Source organism: Tachysurus vachellii, chromosome 22, assembly GCF_030014155.1.
Source record: "Tachysurus vachellii isolate PV-2020 chromosome 22, HZAU_Pvac_v1, whole genome shotgun sequence".
Taxonomy (NCBI): Eukaryota; Metazoa; Chordata; class Actinopteri; order Siluriformes; family Bagridae; genus Tachysurus; species Tachysurus vachellii.
The window spans coordinates 604279-627188 of record NC_083481.1 but is presented as its reverse complement, the minus strand read 5'-3'; the positions used below and the strand labels follow the sequence as shown (position 1 = coordinate 627188).

General features: G+C 41.7%; 1 protein-coding gene across 22 annotated transcripts in view; it reads left to right on the top strand.

The window, feature by feature from the left end:
- The first annotated feature begins 2584 nt into the window (after window positions 1–2584).
- Window positions 2585–22910, top strand: part of LOC132837931 (NACHT, LRR and PYD domains-containing protein 12-like) — a 255921-nt gene continuing 235595 nt past the window's right edge. For 18 of the 22 annotated variants that reach the window (XM_060857968.1, XM_060857957.1, XM_060857948.1 and 15 more), the window contains exons 1-5: window positions 2585–2673; window positions 12125–12247; window positions 12364–12480; window positions 17872–17988; window positions 18356–20230. In XM_060857968.1, coding sequence (XP_060713951.1) covers window positions 2597–2673; window positions 12125–12247; window positions 12364–12480; window positions 17872–17988; window positions 18356–20230 — 2309 coding nt within the window. In that variant the 5' untranslated portion in view covers window positions 2585–2596. Of the gene's footprint in view, window positions 2674–4617; window positions 4981–5095; window positions 5163–10225; window positions 10814–12124; window positions 12248–12363; window positions 12481–17871; window positions 17989–18355; window positions 20231–22910 lie in introns of those variants that run through there. The other 4 variants (XM_060857956.1, XM_060857944.1, XM_060857942.1 and 1 more) reach the window with 4 other exon arrangements.

Genomic DNA, 22910 nt, shown 5'->3' with positions numbered 1-22910 from the left:
CCGCTGCACTTCGTTGAAGGCAGCCCGGGCTTTTGCGGTTTTTACCGTATGGTCGGGAAAGATAGAGATGTTCAGGCCCTTAAACTGAATTCGCTGTAATTCTCTGGCGCGCCTTAAGACATCAAGACACTCGCTATGATAATGAAATTTGGCCACAATGGCTCGTGGTCGTTCACCAGGCTTTGGTACGGGCTGTAGAGTGCGATGTGACCTGTCCAAAACCGGCTCCTTTTCCAGACTTAGTGCCTCCCTCAACAGCGCGGCAACACTCGCGACAGTGGAGCTATTGGGACCCTCCGGAACACCGATTATCCGGACGTTATCGCGCCGTGACCTAGCTTCCAGATCTTCTCATTTGGTCTCCAGTTTTTTTAATTCAACAGTAAGACGTTGCATGTCACGTTGCATTACAGCGATATCATCGGTGCAAACAGAAAGTGAGCGCTCCATCTCAACTACGGTGCCCTTTAATTCCCGCACCGCAGCCTCATTCGCAGCTTTATCGCTAGACAGCTGCACCTTCACCGCCTGCAGCTCCGACTTTATTGTTAATAATTCGTCTCCCAATGTACGTTCCAATGTACGTAGTTCGGCCTTAAAAACCTCGGTGATTTCGGACCTCAAAAAGGACAGCAGCTCTGACTTTAATGAGTCAATATCAGCCTTAGAAGCTGCCTGTGACACGATGGACCCTTCACACGTAGGTGGATCATGTGAAGGCGAGGTCATAACTGTTGCACCAGGCCGCATCTGCGACCGAGTCGCGCTACGGGTCTTAGTAGTTTTACCAGACATCATAATTACCTCTAGATTCAAATATCCAATCAACGAAGGCAAAACGAGGGATTGAGAGCAAAAACAAAAGTGAAAAGCTTGAAATAATAACAATTCTAACAATAATCCACCGGAGCCTCCTAACCCCACGTCCTACTCCATGGCAAGCTTAACAGCGCCCCCCCCAAATAACGCACTTTTAAAAGACTACAACGCATGCGCGTAAAAGCAAAGTAAAAAAATCGCTCTTGGATCAAACTGATAAATAATTTTTTTTCCCATCGACGACATGTCCTGCATTTTAACGTCATTTTATTGTTTATTTATGAAAGTAAAAATTATACTTATAGTTTTATGGTGACTGAGATCACAGACAGGGGGCTGGAGACACCCTAAAGAAGGTCTAGAACTTCCTCTGGTTCCAAAGCACTCAAATTGTACAAAGAAAAATTATTTCCAAGAAATTTTGCTAAAATTGCTTTTTTCACTTGAAGCAAATGTTGTCTTTTCCCTTTATGTTCTTGTCAGAGTGCTTCATTTTAAATGATCAAACCTTGTCACCTTTTTCACCTCTTGAGAGTTTGCAGGTATGATACTAGATGTCGCCTTGGGGTTCTAAAAATGTGTCAAAACCGCCGCCATCTCTGAACAGGGGTCTTGTACTTCAAATTCATGGACGATGTCGGACTTCTGTGCTGCGTTTGGGTGTTCAAACAAACACGTTGGTTTGTTTTAGTCCTTGGTTAATGACCGCAGCTAATCCATAGTTACCCATTAGTTTGTGACAGTTAGGGAAACCGACAATGTTTGTAGATGCTGAAGCTCTTAATAAGGAAATAAAAATTGACCCATGCTTTTTTTTCTTAAGGTGAAAAGACCCAACTTTATGTTCTGTAAGATTCCCTTATCTGTCAAACATATTTTATTAGATTGTCCTGGACTTAACACAAGCAGAATGTTCTTTTATCAACTTACTTCACTTAAGGACATATTTAATGACATTATGTCTGAAAAGGTTTTGGATTTTTTTATCGTATGTTAATAAAAAAAAAGTATGACTTGTCACGAAGGATGTCACCAGTTAGTTTGTCAGTGTAAAACACAAGTTCAGCCTCAAAGTCAAACTTTTTTTTTTTGGTTTATGTGACTTTAGTACATACTTATTTAATGTGGCAAAAATATTGCGGGAAAAGAATAAATAAAAGATTGAACGGTCTTTGGCACCTCAACTATCTAACTTTCACATTATGTTCCTCTCAAATTTGTGTATCATATTTAATAAACCAATCCAATTTAAATGTTTAAATGAACATGTATAGTCACACCATTGTAGCAGTGTTACATGCAGTAGGCTATAAGGTAAGTAGTGATTGTTCATTTGAACTTTACTCAAGTGGAAGAATGTAAGTAATAAACTTACACCTACTAGCACTATGCATTATATTGTGAAAAAGTAGATTATCTTAATATCAAAACCTTAAATTTTCTCTGGACTTAATGATAAATGCATGTCTGACCTTTGGAACGACCAAAAAAAAAACTAGAAAATGGCATTCATGATGATTTATAGTGATTTTATTTCCCTTAGACTTTTGCCTACATTGACGCTGATGCATTAGAGAGTAGGGGGTCCCCTGTTCCAAGATGGTGGTTCTATTGACGAACTGCCGTAGCCAAGGAGACGTCTAGGTTTAGATATCTATGTACTCTATGTTCTTATGTGAATAACAGTAGTAATAGTAACACTGTCATAAATGCACGCACCAATAAGCAGATAAACAAAGAAGTACTTGTCATTGTATCACAACATCACTGTCTGCGCATGCGCACTGCTAAGCCTCTAAACGAAAGCGAAAGAATAGTTCGACAGTGGACTACAGGCTATAACACCATCGTAAGGTGAGGACTTCTACACGTTTAAATCCTTTATACATCGATATTTTCATACGAATATAAAATACGATAAGGAACAACGCGTCTGTTGAGTGTAAACGATGATGGAGCGATTCTTACCGAAACAATACAGCGCTAGCTGACGGGTCTCGTGGTTGTGTTTCGTATTGACAAGTAGTGCACTAGGTAGGTCGCTAGAACGCTGTATGTCCACTACAAATCAAGGGCGCTTAAATAGGAAGGATGGAGCGGTTTGAGCTTCGGCCCTAGGCGGCTAATTTATTGTTATTTTTTCGTTAGTCATATAAACGACATGAAATGTAACACAGCTGTAACTTAACACCGCTAATACACCACATATCTGGTATTATTCATATTATGTATTTATTCAATTTCCATTTATTTGTGTGTGTGTGTGTGTGTGTGTGTGTGTGTGTGATGCTCTACAGAGAGAGAGAGAGAGAGAGAGAGAGAGATTATGACTGGTGGTGTTTATTGTAAGTGTTTGTTACCTTTTTAGACCCCTTTATCATGTGTAATGTTGCTCCCATATAAAACAGTTCAGCACAAGCCCAGACATTTTTAGGGACATGATTGAGGACAATGTCCCGTCCAGAGACAAACTGTTTCGTGTTGAGGTTTTGTTCAAACCCACCATCGAAAATACCCTCTCTAAAGAATGTGTGTTTTTTTTTCATTGGTTGTTGCGTTAAATCTTATCCAGATACAATAGTGCTGTTTTCTGATTGGCTGTTGTGTAGCCTCTTGTTTTGATTGGCTGATAAGTGTCAGGCTCGACTAATGCCTCTTTTCCACCGGAAAGAACCGGGTGCTGGTTCAGAGCTAGCGCTGGTGCTGGTTCAAAGTTGGTTCCACTGGCGAACCTCCTAAGAACCGGTTTGCCTTTCCACCGGCTAGAGAGCCATCACAGCGCAGAGTATGACGTCACTGTATACGTCTCACGTGTCCCAGCAACTTTAGCGCAGCAGCGGCAAACACAAACACATCAACAATGGCGGATGTTGCTTTACTGTTAATGCTCATGGCTTTGCGAACATACATTGGCATCCAAACGCGGCGAATAAAACGTGTACGTGCAGCTCCATGTAATCTGTATAAACGGAGGTTGTAATCGATAAAGTACATAACGTTATTTTATCATTAACACAGAAAAAAGTTTGCCTTAGCATGTAGCTACCTACTATCATGTGTGCTGATAATGTATCATATTGCGGTAAATTAAAAGTGTATTAAACATTAGTATACTTAAGCTACATTATCAAATGCGCTAACAGTAGCCCCGCCCACAGCCCCGGACACAAGCGGTTCTTAAGTCTAGACCAGCAACGTTTTGGTGCTACTTAAGAACCACTTTTCCTGGTTCAGGGCCGGTGCTTTGGCTGTCGAAAAAGAAAGAACTGGTTCTAAATTAGGCTCTGGCTCCGAACCAGCACTCAAACTGCCTCGGTGGAAAAGGGGCATAAGAGCTCCAGAGGAGACGCGCTTGGTTCCTGCCCGGTTCCTTAGAGACAGCGGTGCGGACTGATCATATACAAACATAAATAAACATGTTGTTTGGTCATAAGCAGACATGCATGCAATGTAATACTAATTTTAAAAATGACGTCTTGACTGATTTAATTGTAAGTAGAACTTTAATTGATTCTTTCATTAAGTAACACAAAAGCATAATAAACATTATTATACTTGTAATAAACATAATAAACTTAATAATTGTAATAAACATATTTCCCTATGATTGCTGTAAAATGAAAGCATCCCCCACACTTTGCCCTTCTAAAAAAGTCCCAATCAAAATGTAAAATGAAGCATTTTTTCTCAAGCTTATTAGGTCTCTATTTTCAGCATTTTTCCTCTCAAACCATTCAGGTCCAGGAAGAAGCCATTGAGACCTCATCCTCCATGTCCACTTCTTCAAAATCTGACTCATCTTCATCTTCGGTGTAACTGTCTAGCCTTGTTGAGGATGGCTCTTTGTCAGGCTCAAAGAGCCGTAGGTTTGCCCGGATGGCCACCATTTTTTCAACCCTTGCATTTGTGAGCCTGTTGCGAACCTTTGTGTGTGTTCTCAAACAGTGAACAGTTACGCTCAGAGGCGGCAGATGTTGGTGGGATTTGAAGGATGATAGAGGTTACCGGTGCAATGGCCTCAGATCCACAAAGTCACTTCCCCCAGGTAGATGCAGGTATATGCTGGCAAGACTGCCATATCCCATCACCTTCCCAAAGGCCTTGTTTGGTAAGGTACTTTGCCAGACTGCCAAGAACTTTGCCTTTATCAAGACCCAGATGGTGAGACATGGCAATTATGACAGTGTAAGCACTGCTGATCTCTTCAGCAGAGAGTATGATTTTCTCATATTTTGGGTCCAGCATGTGTGCTGCTGTGTGTATTGGCTTTATGCAGAACTCTTGGCGCTTCTCCATTGATTTGACCACTGCAGTTTCCTCTGCTTGGAGCAGCAGGGAAGCAGGTAGGACATTTTGAATTTCTTGTTTGATCTCAGCAAACAGACATTTAACATCTGACAAGATGGCATTATCACCTTCAACCCTGGCAATAGCTGCTGCTATTGGTTTGAGGACTCTCAGGCTGCTGGTCACCCTTTCCCAGAACACATCATCCAACAGGACTCTTTTGATGGGACTTTCAATGGCTGCAGTCTGGGATATGGCCATCTCTTTCAAAGACCCCTTCCCTCTAGCAGACTGTCGTACATGATGACAACCCCACCCCATCGAGTGATGCTGGGGAGCTTCAGTGTGGTGTTCTTGTTTTTTTCTTTTTGCTTAGAGAAGTAGATTGCTGAAGCTACCTGTTTGCCTTTCACATATATTTCACTACTTGTTTTGCTTTCTTGTACAGTGTGTCCATTGTCTTCAGTGCCATGATGTCCTTAAGGAGAAGATTAAGAATATGGGCAGCACAGCCAATTGTTGTTATGTGAGGGTATGTCTCCTCCACGTGTGCCCAAGCAACCTTCATTTTCGCAGCATTGTCAGTTACTAGTCCAAAAACCTTCTCAGGTCCAAGGTCACTAATGACTGCTTTCAGCTCATCAGCATTGTAGAGTCCTGTGTGTCTGTTGTCCTTTGTGTCTGTGCTCTTATAGAATACTGGTTGAGGGGTGGTGACGATGTAGTTGATAATTCCTTGCCCCCGGACATTTGACCACCCATCAGAGATGACTGAAATGCAATCTGCTTTGTCAATGGTTTGCTTGACATTTGCTTGCACTCTGTTGAACTCAGTATCCAGCAACTGAGTAGATAAAGCACGTCTGGTGGGAGGTGTGTATGCAGGGCGAAGAACATTCAGAAATCTCTTCCAGTAGACATTGGCTATGAGCACCAGACGTGAGCCAGTAGCATACATTGCTCGAGCAAAAACATTCATCAACATTTCTCTGGCTACAATCATCCATTGAGTCAAAAAATCCTCTGATTCAAGAGTGACTAGGAGCTGATGAGAGGGTGTCTGAATCTGAATCATTCACTGTGAATGGAAGCAGATGAACTCTTGCCTGGGGCTGCTTGTTTTGAGCCCTGGGGAAACTTTGGGCACTTGGCTATATGATTTTGCATCTTTGTGGCATTCTTAACATAGATGTTTGCACAATATTTGCAACTGTACACAGCCTTTCCTTCCACATTGGCTGAGCTGAAATGTATCCACACATGAGATGGTGTGTGTGGCATTGTTCTGTAGATGATTAGAAAGAAAGCTAGTAAAAACACTTATGCAATGCAATGCACAGGTATATAAATAAATAAACAACTGTAATATTCTGGAATGGTAAAAATGTTTTAAAATTGATGCAAATGAATTAGAAAAAAAGCTAGATGAATAAATACTCCTTAATCAGCATGCTTGCTCAAACAAACTATAACCTAGTACACAGTATACAGTATATGTTCTTCTACATTCTGCTAGGCAGTTTTCTGTTATCATACAGAATTACTGTACCACCCAAAAGTTTGGACACATTACTAATGTTAATGTTTTTGAAAGAAGGCTTTTTGAAATAAATAAATAAATGAATAAGTAATGTGAAATATTATTACAATTCAAAATAATAGTTTTCTATTTTCAAAATAATGTTTTTTCTAATTTATTCCTGTGATCAAAGCTGAATTTTCAGCATCATTACTCCAGTCTTCAGTGTCACATGATCCTTCAGAAATCCTAAATTCTAATATGCTAATTTTTTATCAATGTTAAAAACAGTTGAGCTGCTTAATATTTATTTAGGAACCTGTGATACATTTTTTCAGGATTCTTTGATAAATAAAAAGTTAAAAAGAACAGCATTTATTCCAAATTGAAATCTTTTCTAACTATATAAATCTTTATCACTTTTTATCAGTTTAACACATCTTGCTGAATAAAAGTATTAATTTCTTTTAAAAAAAATAACGGAAAAAAAGACCCCAAACCTTTGAACAGTAGTGTGTATTGTTACAAAAAAATTTATATTTTAAATAAATTGTTCTTTGTTTTAATAAATCTGTTCATTTTTAACTTTTTAGTCATCAAAGAATCCTGATACTTACACTCGTCATACCTGGATTTATTTGATCAGAAATTCTTCATAAAACCTTCTAATATGAATGATTTCTGAAAGATTTTTGATCAAATAAATGCAGGCTTGATGAGCATAAGAGACTTCTTTCAAAAAGATTAAAAAAAGTAATGTGTCCAAACTTTTGGGTGGTACAGTAATTCTGTATGATAGAACACTGGCAGAAAAAGCATCACAGCTTGAGCTAGCTACATGATAGCTTGCCTCATAAATTTTCAATGAAATAGTGCTAGCTTAAATTTAGATATCTGATTTACTGGCTAGCTGCTACTGTGTAAACACTGGTATAAGCACTGCTATTTGCTAGTTAAACTATAATACCCAGAGGTGGGTAGAGTATCCAAAATCTGTACTCAAGTAAAAGTACAAGTACTTATGGAAATATTTACTCAAGTAAGAGTAAAAGTAACAATCTTAATAGTTACTTGAGTAAGGGTAAAAATGTATCCGATGAAAAAACTACTCAAGTAGTTAGTTACTAGTTACTTCTCATCTGATTGATATGAAGCAAAAACCCTGATTTTCAAACTACTTGGAGAGCTTTAACACACCTCTCCTTAAAAGTCTCTTTATTCTGCTAATATAAAACACAGGTTGAAGTGTATGTATATTTATATATAAAAATGTGATTAATGGTTTAATGATGTAAATGAATGATGTGCTGGGCTCTTCCTAACCTGCTCTTCCTTTTAATCTTCCTTTTAAGATTAATTTACTTTATTCTTACATTTGTTACATTTTATAAGTAAGTACATGTATTCTTTAGGTAGGGATAAGATTATTTTGTATAAAACATGGATATGAAAATGCAGACACTTATAATGAACGTTTGTTCATGAACGTGTTGTTTGTAGGATTCACAGGATTGCATGAGAGTGTATATGAGGGAAAACATTCAGACAGTGTGTAAAATATAGTATTATGTTAAGGTCAAAGTGCCCATAGTTACCAAATTACCATCAAATAGGCATCATATTGACACTTTCAGCTACGTGTTTTTTTAGGTTGGAGCTGGAATTCTTGTAAACTGCGATGTCTGTTTGTTTTGGTGCACACAGAATGCATCGCATTATGAAGCTATTATTTTTTACATCTTGGAGTGAAAATATAGAATTCATTTGAGGCCACGGTGATCTGCCTTTGATAAAGCGCAAATGTCTTCCTCTGCTTCAGCCATCGTCTTCCAACTAAAGGCGCGCTAAACTTCAGCGGGAGATGCGCAGCATACTCTCGCGAAGCAGCCTCTCCAACATCTCGCGAGACTTGTCATATAAACTAATTATTATTTATTAAATCTCATATTTATTAACATTTGAGTAAAGGAGGAACGCCGCTGATTGTAGCGAAGTAAAAGTAAAGTATTTCCACTAAAAATCTACTTGAGTAAGAGTAGAGTACAGATCGTTAATTATACTCAAAAAGTACAAGTTACCCAAAAAATGAACTCAAGTAAATGTAACGAAGTAAATGTAATTCGTTACTACACACCTCTGATAATACCATAGATCAAATATATTTATCCAAGTTCATTCATTCATTCATTTTCTTCCGCTTATCCGAACTACCTCGGGTCACGGGGAGCCTGTGCCTATCTCAGGCGTCATCGGGCATCAAGGCAGGATACACCCTGGACGGAGTGCCAACCCATCACAGGGCACACACACACACACACTCTCATTCACTCACACACTCACACACTACGGACAATTTTCCAGAGATGCCAATCATCCTACCATGCATGTCTTTGGACCGGGGGAGGAAACCGGAGTACCCGGAGGAAACCCCCGAGGTACAGGGAGAAAATGCAAACTCCACACACACAAGTGATTTGGGACACAGCCTGTGCAAAATCTTACTTATATCCAGGAGTGTTTACATACATGAACAGCTAATAAACATGAGTGCAGTAGTTTGTTGTTAAAGTTTATAATGCTCTATATTTTCTAGTTGTTAATAAATATAAATGCAGAAAATATTTTTTTTTTGTTGTGTGTGTGTGTGTGTGTGTGTGTGTGTGTGTGTGTGTGTGTTCTTTTTCTAACTTCGCTCAATGTTTCACTATGGGAATCGCTTTGGCGTGACCAACTGAGGAAGCTCTTATGACACCACGTCTGTCTTTGACAGACAGGTTGACCTGCGACCAGGGTCCGCCCTACCTATATCAGCCAGGTCGATCCTTGTCTACCTCATTCACGCTTTTTTTTCGTGGGAGAATGCAGCAAGCTCTCTTATTGCATCCTGACTTGCTGATTTTGTTTAACTGTTCAACAGGCGGACCGTCATTGGATTCCGTCACCGAATGCAACATCAGTGGAGGGATTGTTTTGAGTGACAACCTTAAATTTGGAATAGTGTTCACGTCGTGGCGAGCTATTCTGATCTCCCTATTGCGTATTTAGTTACAGCGGTAGGTGACATCTAGTTTACTTGGGTTTATGCGTCAAGGCGGACCTACTGAATTTTTAATTACCTAATTCTAACAGACAGTGTTGTGACGAATCTTTAGATTGCGCCATGTCAATGGCGCTTACCACCGCCAAAGGGCATGAGTTAAAGACTAAGGAGTCTGTATCCCTCCCTTGTCCATCATCATGTGGAGCTACTATCTCCTGCCAGCCGTGCCTGCTTGCATGAAGGAGATATCTTGATATTGGTCTAGCCCCTTTAAGAGCAAGCTCCCCACCAAGGGACATTCGATATTGGGGATTCAAGGGATGGAGGAGCTGGGATTGGCCGGGCCTCCAGCAGTGGAGCCTTCAGTGGCTTAACACCTCCATCCGAATCGATGATCTATTTCTGCCTCATCGCAGATTTCACTGCCGAGTAAGATGAAATGACTGACCGCCGCAACCTTTCAGAGGATGTACAAATACGTGGGGCAGTCCGTATTCTCGCTGAATGCTGTGACTTTACTGTCAGCATACCAAGCATAGATTTTGAAGGACATGGGGCAGCAGTTGGACTGGGACGAAATTTGTGTTGTGAATGATCTGATCCTGTGCTTCTCACGTGGTTTAGGGCTGCAGCCACGTAATGGGCTTAGCCGTATCAGGTGAGAGAGCGTTGTGTTTAAACCTGTCAGGGCTGGGCGACACTCAGAAAGCAGAGGTGATAGATGCCCCTTACGACCCGACTAAGAGTTTATTCGGGCCTGCTCTCGAGAAAAGAGAAACCAGCACCCTCAGGCAACAGGAAGATGAAGCTTTTTATCTCTGCTTGCCACGCAAACAAGTGATATGACCACCCTCTCAGCTGTTGTGGCAGGGCTTTGCAGCAGCCGCAGCATTGAGAGGGAGGCCGATGAGCACGAGAGCTGTAAGACCTACTCACAATGGACAAGAGGCCGGTCAGCGACCACGACCGGATGGCTCCGGACCTTGGGGAAAAGATTTATTTGCAGCCGCGGTGGCTAGGAACCGTCCGCCCCACACTGAGGAATGGAAGAAGAAGCGTGCGACCTGACACACAGGTATTCCCCGGTCCTTCTCTCTCCGCCTGCAAAGAGAAGAAGGTGGGAATACAGCCCTTCTGTTCAAAGTTTGGTAAGGGCTCATTATGTTCGCTCTCCTCTAGTCAGAGAAAAGAGGGAGGTCAGAGCCAGGTTCAGTGTCACCAGGCACATACAGGGGAATTTAAAATAAAACATGCATTATTACAGCCAAGCCACAGGCTGAGGGAGATTTTCTCCTCAGCTTCAAAAAAATATAACATGGTGCACTATCGCAGCCAGGCAAATAGCCAAGGGCGATATGTTTAAAAAAACCCCAAAAATGCGGACACAAAATGCGGTTCCCCAGTCCCACCGCTGGGGGCAGGGCTCGCTCCTTCAGGAGACTGAATGACGCACTGCATGACGACAGCGGTGTGGAGGGGGAGGGGGGGGGCAGCTGGCCGTATAGCCAGCTGGCGCGCATGCACAATTCATCCGTTTTAGCAACAGTTTCATGGGGATACAGACTTCAATTTGCCATAAAACCGCCTCGTTTCAACGGGTTGGACGGCCGAAATCAAACCCTTTCTAAACAAACAGGCAAGGTGTTGGGTGCTGCCCCTTTAAGGATGCTAGTACGGTGCACACACGTGATTGCTTAAAAAAAAAGGTTGCAGTTAGTTAGAAAAAAAACATGTTGTTGTCATGTTAAAACCTTGTTAGAACTTATATAACATTTCCAGTTCGAAACAATAATTTAAAACTATATATTCCCAGTGTGCTGAGTAATTCATATGTTGTTTAGTGAATTGATAGTTTCTGAGATGTTGTTATGTAGATCGCTATTTGTAATTAGCACCTAAACGGCTCATGCAATATGCATATGTTTGTGTAGACATTTACTGTTTTTATACTGCTTGTTGAAATATTCATGCAATATGTGTTGCATTTAGTTGCTAAACAATGTTCAGTACGTGTTTGTGATGCAGAGACAAATGTGTGATAATGTTTAATGCAAATAACTAATATTTCCTGCAAATATCAGCATCATAGGGATTATTATTATTATTATTATATCTTGATTTATTAGCATAATTTAATGCTTACAATCTAAAGCTGTTAAAATGTTTGTGGAAATGTACTTGGTTATGTGAACAATACTCTATAGTAATTCTAAATTGTTTGCTTTTTACAGATTGAGCACACACACACACACACACACACACATAAATGTGCAAAAAAAAAAAAAAAAAAACTAAAATTAAACTATAGCAACAACGACCAAATGTGAACATTGTGAGTTCTGCATGAGAGGAATAAGACAAAATCAAAATCCAGGTTAATGTTATCATTTCATGGGTAACTGTAAGTAAAATAAAGAGTTTATATAAATTACTAAAGGACTGTGTATAATGTTGTACAGTAAACTCCAGAGTAAGAGAAAGAGATCAGAATCACCAACACAGAGCTGTATCTCCATGATGAGTGATCAGTCCATGGATCCTCCTCTGGGGTTTAAAGATGGAGACTCATCCCTTCTACACAGGTAACATCTCCTCACTGTTAATGTCACTGCTAAAGTCACACTTAAAGGGTAATATACTGTAAATAAAATAAAGAGTTTATATAAATGACTAAATGAATGTGTATAATGTTGTACAGTAAACTCCAGAGAAAGAGATCAGAATCACCAACACACAGCTGTATCTCCATGAAGAGTGATCAGTCTATGGAGGTTCCTCTGAAGTTTAAAGATGGAGACTCATCACTTCTACACAGGTAACATCTCCTCACTGTTAACGTCACTGCTAAAGTCACACTTAAAGGGAAGTTTAACTACTGTACATAAACAGGGGGCAAAATAAATACTGAAACACAGTAATGGAGCCACTATTGTGTGTCCAAATACTTTTTTGTATTATTTAATCGTTTATTTGGAAATGTGTTTGGGAAAAGTGTTTTTGTGGTGTGTTTAAAGCAAATGTTGACATTTGAAATCACCAAAACAAACACGCCCCTAACCCAAATGGGTCCCACCCCTGTTTTGATAGCTCCTCCCCACACATACATACTTAACCCAGCCAACTACTGTATTATGGCGGAACCTGCTGGGGCAGCTGGCCGAGGGGATATTTTTATCAATAAATGATTACTACTCAATGAGTAATACTGTGGTAATACAGATGTGTTTTTGAAGTACTGTGTGTTGTACCGTGAAAGGTTTAGCTCCGTTTCATGCAGAAGACCTTCAGTCCTGATCCTATATTAACACAGGTCCTGCTTCTTGCCTTATCGTAAGCCTTTTTTCGCTTAATGTTTTTATCCGCCATGTCAGTGTTTCAATTGCTTTCTGCTAATGTCACACATGCGCACTGAACACTCTCTCCGCCACATATTGACAAGACACGCCCCTATATGATCATTGGCTACACGTTTGTTTTGTTTGTTGGCCCGACAGGGTAAGAGAGAGGGGGTGAGGGATAGTCTTAGGTAGGGTAGGGTGAGTGATGCTGAAGGTACCAAATGATGATCGGAGACGTGTAGTGGGGTAGCAGTCATGTCTGTAGCTGGAGAAGGGCGGGTGAAAACCAGGTCCAGGACATTGCCTCCTTTGTGTGTGGGGATGTAGCTGTTGAGTGTCAGGGCGAATGAGTCAAGAAGAGTCAGGAGGGAAGGAGATTGAAGCTTGTCAGAGGGGAGGTTGCAGAGGTAAAGCAGCAGATTCTTTGCAGAATCTTTTATCTCTGAAGCAGAGATAAAATCAGCTTTCTTTACAGCAGACTGGCAGTTCCAGAGCCCACCTACCACCACTGTTTGAGACTTACACAAGGGTAGATGAGGTTACTGGGATTGTGACCTCTGCTCTGTGGATGAGAGCATCTGAGATAGTAGGAATTGAGTACAGAGATGGGTTTGAGGCACATATTTGCAGTCAACCAAAAGTGAGAATTAAGGTATGGTATAATATATCAAAACAGTACTTATTTTACAATATGAGATAGGGAGATACTTACAAACCTTCAATTTAAATGGGTAAGCCCTGCCCACAATTCACACCTTAAGGGAGACTGAAACTACTCCTGATTAATCAGCTGAGAGAACAACAAAGACCAACACTATAAAATCAACAATGGTATAGAATATAACAAAATTCAAATCACACTACTCTAGAACAAAGTGAGTTAAGCAGATAGTATACAAAAGTCAGGAACCTACTTTACCAGAAGACAATATATTCAAATGTAGAGAGTTAAAGCACACTGAAGAGTAGGCTGGTTCACCTTCAATTTAAATGGGTAAGTCCTGCTCACAAGTCACACTCGTATCTAAAAAAGTTAAGCATCATGGTGGAAGCTTTATTAACACTCTCGTAGTTCAACAAGCACGGGTCAATATTGGCAAACACAACAACATAGATGAGGCAGCAATCGTAGTCAATAACACAGGCAGAAGTCAGGGCAGGCGGCAAACAATCGTAAGACAGGGAAAACAGAACAAAGTAACGAACTGGGAATAATCACAGGAAATGAAACGCTCAGACTGATAGCCGTGGCAAATCGAGACTTCGCACTGAAGTCAAGTTCGGTTTATATAGGGAGTGGGTTATTGGAAGCAGGTGGCAGTGTAATCAGTCCCAGTAAGAGGATTATGGGAAATGCAGTCTGTAAATTACTAATACTCAGGGGATGGTTCCCTCTGGTGGCGATTGGAGGACGAGGCAGGCGCCTCAACCATGACAGAGCCCCCCCCTTGCAAGCGGATCCCGAAGCGAGGATGTGTGCGACGTCGGGGTCTTCCACAAGGTTGAGGGGCCGGTTTGTCTAGGTGATTTCAGTGGAACTCAGCGGTGAGTGAAGGGTCAAGGATGTCCCTTGCCCTTACCCAAGAGCGTTCCTCCAGGTCGTACCCCTCTTAGTCGACCAGATATTCCAGATTGCCCCCCCAGCGTCTGGAGTCCAGGAGCTCGTGGACCTGGTAAGCCTCCTTGCTGCTGACCAGCAGGGGTCGGTGGACCCGATGGATCAGCAGCCTCCTCTCGTTCCCCTCTCGGACGGCCAGCGGGTTTTAGCAGCGAGACATGAAAAGTGGGAGAGATACGGTAAGTAGGGGGTAATGCCAAGCGGTAAGACACAGGATTTTTCTGTTCAAGGATTTTAAATGTCCCCACATACCTAGGACTGAGTTTTCTGCAGGGTAGGCGTAGACGGATGTCTCGGGTGGAGAGCCAGACCCACTGACCGGGTTGGTAATCTGGGTGCGGTCTGCGGTGTTTGTCGGCTTGAAGTTTTTGTCTCCTGATGGCTCTTTGTGGCTGGTGATGCGCTTCGTTCCAGGTCTCTTCGCTTTTCTGAAACCAATCATCCACTGCTGGCAGGTCAGAGGGCTCACCGTACCATGGGAACATTTACATTTACATTTACAGCATTTGGCAGACGCCCTTATCCAGAGCGACGTACATAAGTGCTTAAATCTCTAACATTGAATACATTAATGCTGGCTCAATAGGTTACATAACTCACTCACTCACTCATCTTCTACCGCTTATCCGAACTACCTCGGGTCACGGGGAGCCTGTGCCTATCTCAGGCGTCATTGGGCATCAAAGCAGGATACACTCTGGATGGAGTGCCAACGCATCGCAGGACACACACACACTCTCATTCACTCACACAATCACACACTACGGACAATTTTCCAGAGATGTCAATCAACCAACCATGCATGTCTTTGGACCGGGGGAGGAAACCGGAGTACCCGGAGGAAACCCCCGAGGCACGGGGAGAACATGCAAACTCCACACACACAAGGCGGAGGCGGGAATCGAACCCCCAACCCTGGAGGTGTGAGGCGAACGTGCTAACCACTAAGCCACCATGCCCCCTTGTTCAAAGTTACAATGAAAAAGTTTTTTTTTTTTATTTGCAAAAGATAAGGAAAGAAGTGCTAGTTGAAGTGTTTCCTGAATAAGTAGGTCTTCAACCGCCGCTTTAAAATAGCCAGTGACTCAGCTCTCCGGACCTCTATGGGAACAAGAGTGGTTGATATCTGAGAATGCATTGGAAGCGTGTGATGCCCATGGCTGGTTTGATGAGTGAGTTCTGAGCATATTCTGCCCACATGAGGTTCCTGCTCCAGTCGGCTTGGTTATTCTGTCAGTATGAGCGGAGGAAACGGGTGAGTTCTTGATACATGCATTCAGTCTGGCTGTTGGCCTGTGGGTGATATCCTGAGGAGAGACTGATGTTAATGTTCAACATTATGCAGTGGGGAGTTTGGGTAGTGGTATCAGACGGCATGCTTTTGAGAACTGGTCAATAACGGTGAGGATTATGGTGCAGTTGTTAGATTTGGGTAGATCGGTGACGAAGTTGATGGCTATATAGGACCAGGGTCGTGTGGGATAGGTAAGGACTGTAACAATCTGGCAGGGAGTTGATGTGAGGCTTTTGAAGTATTACAAACGGTACAGTTTCTGACAAAGTTTCTTGTATATTTGGACAGTGAGGGCCAACAAAACTTGTTCTCAGCGAGTGAATGGTGCCCGAAATGCCGGGATGACCAGAGCTGGGTGAGGCGTGCAGTAGTTTGAGGAGGGCTGTGCATAAATTTTCAGGCACGTAGGTCTTGGTCGGAGGTCTTCAGAGGAGGAGAAAGTGCATTGGCTTGAGAAATTTTGGTCATGATGTCCCATTGAATAGGGGCAACAATCTGGGTTTCAGGGATGATGGACTACATAGGAGCGTTCTTTTTAGACTCATTGTATAAGTGAGAAAGTGTATTGGCTTTAGTGTTCTTGGATCCCGGTCTGTAGGTGACTGTAAAATGAAAGCGCGTGAAGAACCATTGCCCATTGTGCTTGGCTCCCCTTCAAAAGTCGAAAAGCTGTAATCGCTTCGGGTGACCACGTGAGACGGGACGGTGCCATCTTTGTCATGGAAGTGAGAGGTGCCGCTATACTTCTGAATCCACGGATGAAACGGCAATAGAAGTTAGCAAACCCAAGGAAACGTTGCAGTTCTTTAATGGATTGAGGTCGAGGCCAATTTAATACCGCTTGTGCCTTAGAATCATCCATGGCGACCCCTTCGGCAGAAATGACGTAACCTAAGAAAGATGTAGAGGTCTTATGGAATTCACACTTTTTGGCCTTGGCATGAAGTTGAATCAGCCGTTTCAGCACTGCCCTTACGTGTTGGATGTGTTTTTCTAGCGTCTCAGAGCGGATGAGGATGTCGTTGATATAAAGAATCACCCAGCGATCTAGCATATCCCGGAAAACATCATCGATGAAAGATTGAAACACAGACGGACTGTTACAAAGATCCAGCTTTGTGAAGTATTTGGCTTTGCGAAGTTGTTCTAGGGCTTATGGGACAAGTGGAAGAGGATAGCGGAACTTCACGGTGATCTCATTCAGAGCTTGGTAACAAATTTTATTCCTCCTTCTCTGAGAGGTCGACCATCTATAGCCTACACTGCCTGGGGAGAGATACACTCAGTTAACGGAATGGCATTCAGTCTAGCAAACTCCTCCGATATGAAATTTCCCAAGGTGCCGGAGTCAACGAGAGCCCTAAGATCAATATTTCTCCCCTGCACCTTTAACTGCACATCAAACTGGGCACAGTTCTGATAAGGAGAGGTGAGAATGTTCAAACTCACCAGAGTGTTTCGCTTGTTGAGAGGTCTGGTGGGACAGGTAGGCAGCAAATGCCTGGGTTTACCACAGTACAGACAGTGTTGGTGACGGATGTGTTGTGCTTTCACCTTGGGTGTGAGGTGAGTATATCCGAGTTGCATAGGCTTTGTGTTCTTGTCCGGTGGGCTTCGTGCAGGTGGTTGATGGGTTCTGATCAAATTATCTATTTGAATGGACAGTTCCATAAACTCAGACAGATTTCTCCCCTCGTCCTGACAGGCAAGTTTGGCTTGCAGCTCATGGTTCAATCCCTTGGGTTAGGTGCGTAAATATAACGTAAATAGTGAGTAAATATAAAATGAACTTAAATAAATGCTCCACTATTGAAAAAAAGCTACCACAGTCACCATTGAGCATAAAAAAGTCATTCTGTTTATTGTAAGTAAAAATCCACATTCAGTTATCAAGTGAGTTAAAAACTGTAAAGATTGTAAATAAATAATTAAAGAAGTGTCCATAATGTTGTACAGTAAACTCCAGGGAAAGAGATCAGAATCACCAACACACAGTTGTAGCTCCATGAAGAGTCATGAGTCTATGGATCATCATCTGGAGGTTAAAGCTGTAGACTCCTCACTTCTACACAGGTAACATCTCTTGACTTTTAATGTCAATGCTAAAGGCACACTTAAAGGGTAATTTAACAAGATAAATGGAGCAAACTAAATGCTACAACAAATGCTAGAACTCTGACTTTAATAAAGCCACTATTATGTGTTTAAATATCGCTGAGTCTGTTTTTTTGGGAAATGTTTTGATTGGAATGTTTGCTTGTGGTATCTTTCTTCAAATGACATGTTGCTTTGTAATGCAGTGAAATTCATACGATGGCATTCAAATATGGCTTAAGTGTCTAAATAATAGTCTGTATACTACAGAGTCATTAGATTACTCAAAACAGATGATTAAGTCTAATAAATGAACCCCGTGTCTTCCTGCTTCTCCATATCACAGGTACGACCCAGAATCTGCTGGTGGAAATGAATTCCAGAAAAAGTTCAAATTAAATCTGATGAAGAAGTTTCAGTGTTTGAATGGAGTGATGATAAACCTGGGAACCCAAACACTCCTGAATGAGATCTACACAGAGCTCTACATCACAGAGGGAGACAGTGGAGAAGTCAATAATGAACATGAGGTGAGACAGATCGAGGCAGCATCCAGGAGAAGAACAACAGAGGAAACACCAATCAAATGCAATGACATCTTTAAGCCTTTATCTGAACAAGACAAACCCATCAGAACTGTGCTGACAAATACATCATCTAAACAAGACAAACCCATCAGAACTGTGCTGACAAATACATCATCTGAACAAGACAAACCCATCAGAACTGTGCTGACAAAGGGAGTCGCTGGCATCGGTAAAACAGTCTCTGTGCAGAAGTTCATTCTGGACTGGGCTGAAGGGAAAGCAAATCAGGACGTCCACCTCATATTTCCACTTCCTTTCAGAGAGCTGAATTTGATGAAGGACCAGAAACTGAGTCTGATGGAGCTCCTTCATGTGTTTTTTATGGAAACAAAAGAAACAGAAATGTCCAGTTTGGAAAAGGTTCTGTTCATTTTTGATGGTTTGGACGAGTGTCGTTTTCCCCTAGATTTCCAGAACACAGTGAGAGTGTGTGATGTAACTGAATCGGCATCAGTGCCTGTACTGCTGATAAACCTGATCAAAGGGAATCTGATTCCCTCTGCTCTCATCTGGATCACCTCCAGACCTGCAGCAGCTGATCAAATCCTCTCTGAGTGTGTGGATCGAGTCACAGAGATACGAGGGTTCAATGACCCACAGAAGGAGGAGTACTTCAGGAAGAGGATCAGTGATCAGAGCCTGGCCAATCACATCATCACACACCTGAAGTCATTAAGAAGCCTCTACATCATGTGTCACATCCCAGTCTTCTGCTGGATTTCAGCCACTGTTCTAGAGAGAATGTTGGGTGAAGCAGAGAGTGCAGAGATCCCCAAGACTCTGACTCAAATGTACACACACTTCCTCATCAATCAGACAAATGCCATAAGAGAAGAATACTCAAAGAAGCAGGAGAGTGGTGAAGAAATGCTTCTTAAACTGGGACAACTGGCTTTTCAGCAGCTGATGAAAGGGAACCTGATCTTCTATGATGAAGACCTGAGAGAGTGTGGTATTGATGTGAGAGAAGCAGCAGTGTACTCAGGTGTGTGTACTCAGATCTTCAGAGAGGAGTTTGGGCTTCACCACAGTAAAGTGTACTGCTTTGTTCATCTGAGCATTCAGGAGCATCTCGCAGCTCTGTATGTGCACCTGACCTTCATGAAGGAGAAGAGAAATGTTCTTATACAGAATCAGGTTTCTAACAGGAGGATGAGAGAAAATACTATCAAAGATGTACATAACAGTGCTGTAGATTTGACTTTAGAAAGTCAGACTGGACATCTGGATCTTTTCCTTCGCTTTCTTCTGGGTCTCTCACTGGAGTCCAATCATAAACTCTTACATGTTTTAGTAACACAGACAGGAAGTAACCCTCAGAGCACACAGGAAACAGTTCAGTACATTAAGCAGATCTTCTATGAAGATCTTCCTACAGAGAAATCCATCAATCTGTTCCACTGTCTGAATGAACTGGGTGATGATTCTCTAGTGGAGGAAATCCAACTCTACCTGAAATCTGGAAAACAAAGTAAACTAACTTTCTCACAGCTTTCTGCTCTGGTGTTTGTGTTACTGACATCATCAGAGGAGCTGGATGAGTTTGACCTGAGTAAATATTTCAGTACAGATAAGATAACAGAAGATGTTGTTCTGAAGATGATGCCTGTGATTACAACATCCAGTAAAGCAATGTAAGTAAATGTGAATATAACTGTTCTACTGTTACAGTGTTAGAGAGAAACTGAACACACTCTAATATGGACTTTGGGATGTTCTGACCTGAAGGTGATACAGAGTGGAGTTCATGTAAATAGATAAATTAGGGAATAAAATCTGCATTAATAAATGAATGATCCTGAAGTGCAGCTATTAAACATGTAGAAGCAGGTGATTACATTTGAGGGAGTTTTGAAGTTTTGTAGTTATGATTTATCTTAATATCTTAAAATAATGATGAAGTTAATGCTGGTTTTATGTTGGATGTTTGATGTATATTAAACACACCTGTGTACCAGACATAAAGAACCATGTTTACTGCAGTCATGAAAAATTCTAATCCCAAAAAAGTTTTTCTTCATTATTAAGTTTTATTTGTGAGGTGGAAATGGTCTTTTATAGAAAACTGACTTTGTAAAGTTTTATACTCATTAGAGGAAACATTTTTATAATAATAATAATAATAATAATAATAATAATAATAATTAGAGACAGAGAAGTAGACTCTAAAGGTAGGAGGAAGCATCAATATAAAAAAGAGACTATTGGACTTGGACAGGGTAGATTTTGAACCTATAAGAGGAACCTTTGAGAATTTTGAGAACCATTAAGGAAAACCAAGGGTTTATTTCATTTAAGCAATTGGTGAGACAGGAGTGTGGAAGAGCAGAGTCAAGTTTTATGGACATTTAAAATACACTTTACAAAATTATAAACGCAACACTTTTGTTTTTGCCCCATTTTACATGAGCTGAACGCAAAGATTTAAGACTTTTTCTATGTAAACAAAAGGCCAATTTCTCTCAAATATTGTTCACAAATCTGTCTAAATCTGTGTTAGTGAGCACTTCTCCTTTTGGGAGATAATCCATCCACCTCACAGGTGTGACATCAAGATGCTGATTAGACAGCATGATTATTGCACAGGTGTTCTTTAGGCTAAAACGAGTCAGTATCTGGTGTAACCACTATTTGCCTCAGGCAGTGCAACACATCTCTTTCACATAGAGTTGATCAGGTTGTTAATTGTGACCTGTGGAATGTTGGTCCACTCCTCTTCATTAGCTGTGTGAAGTTGCTGGATATTGGCAGGAACTGGAACACGCTGTCGTATATACGCCGATCCAGAGCATCCCAAACATGCTCAATGGGTGACATGTCTGCTAAGTATGCTGATCCTTGCAACATGGGGCTGTGCATCATCATGCTGCAACATGAGGTGATGACTGGATGATCATCCAGGTTACAGGTGATCATGGATGACTGGCACAACAATGGGCCTCAGGATCTCTTCACGGTATCTCTGTGCATTCAAAATGCCATCAAAATATGCACCTGTGTTCTTGTCCATAACATGTGTTTGCCCATACCATAACCTCACCTCCACCATGGGCCACTCGATCCACATCGTTGACATAGCAAACCGCTCACCCTCATGATGCCATACACGCTGTCCGCCATCTGCCCTGTACAGTGAAAACTGGGATTCATCCACAAAGAAAACACCTCTCCAAAGTGCCAGATGCCTTCTATTGTGAGCATTTGCACACTTATTGTGAGGTCGGTTGGATTTACTGCCAAATTCTCTGAAATGCCTTTGGAGACGGCTTATGGTAGAGAAATTATCATTAATTTCACGGGCAACAGCTCTGGTGGACAATTCTGCATTCAGCATGCCAATTGCAGGCTCCCTCAAACCTTGCAACATCTGTGGCATTGTGCTGTGTGATAAAAACTGCACATGTGACCTTTTATTGTGGCCAGCCTGATCAAAGGGAATCTGCTTCCCTCTGCTCTCATCTGGATCACCTCCAGACCTGCAGCAGCTGGTCAAATCCTCTCTGAGTGTGTGGATCGAGTCACAGAGAGACGAGGGTTCAATGACCCACAGAAGGAGGAATATTTTAGGAAGAGGATCAGTGATCAGAGCCTGGCCAATAATATCATCACACACCTGAAGTCATTAAGAAGCCTCTACATCATGTGTCACATCCCAGTTTTCTGCTGGATCTCAGCCACTGTTCTAGAGAGAATGTTGGGTGAAGCAGAGAGTGGAGAGATCCCCAAGACTCTTGACTCAAATGTACACACACTTCCTCATCAATCAGATAAATGTCATAAGAGAAAAATACTCAAAAGAAGCAGGAGAGTGATGAAGAAATGCTTCTTAAACTGGGACAACTGGGTTTTCAGCAGCTGAAGAAAGGAAACCTGATCTTCTATGATGAAGACCTGAGAGAGTGTGGTATTGATGTGAGAGAAGCAGCAGTGTACTCAGGTGTGTGTACTCAGATCTTCAGAGAGGAGTTTGGGCTTCACCACAGTAAAGTGTACTGCTTTGTTCATCTGAGCATTCAGGAGCATCTCGCAGCTCTGTATGTGCACCTGACCTTCATGAAGGAGAAGAGAAATGTTCTTATACAGAATCAGATTTCTAACACGTGGATGGAAGAAAATACTATCAAAGATGTACATAACAGTACTGTAGATTTGACTTAAGAAAGTCAGACTGGACATCTGGATCTTTCCCTTCGCTTTCTTCTGGGTCTCTCACTGGAGTCCAATCATAAACTCTTACATGTTTTAACAAACACAGACAGGAAGTAACCCTCAGAGCACACAGGAAACAGTTCAGTACATTAAGCAGATGATCAG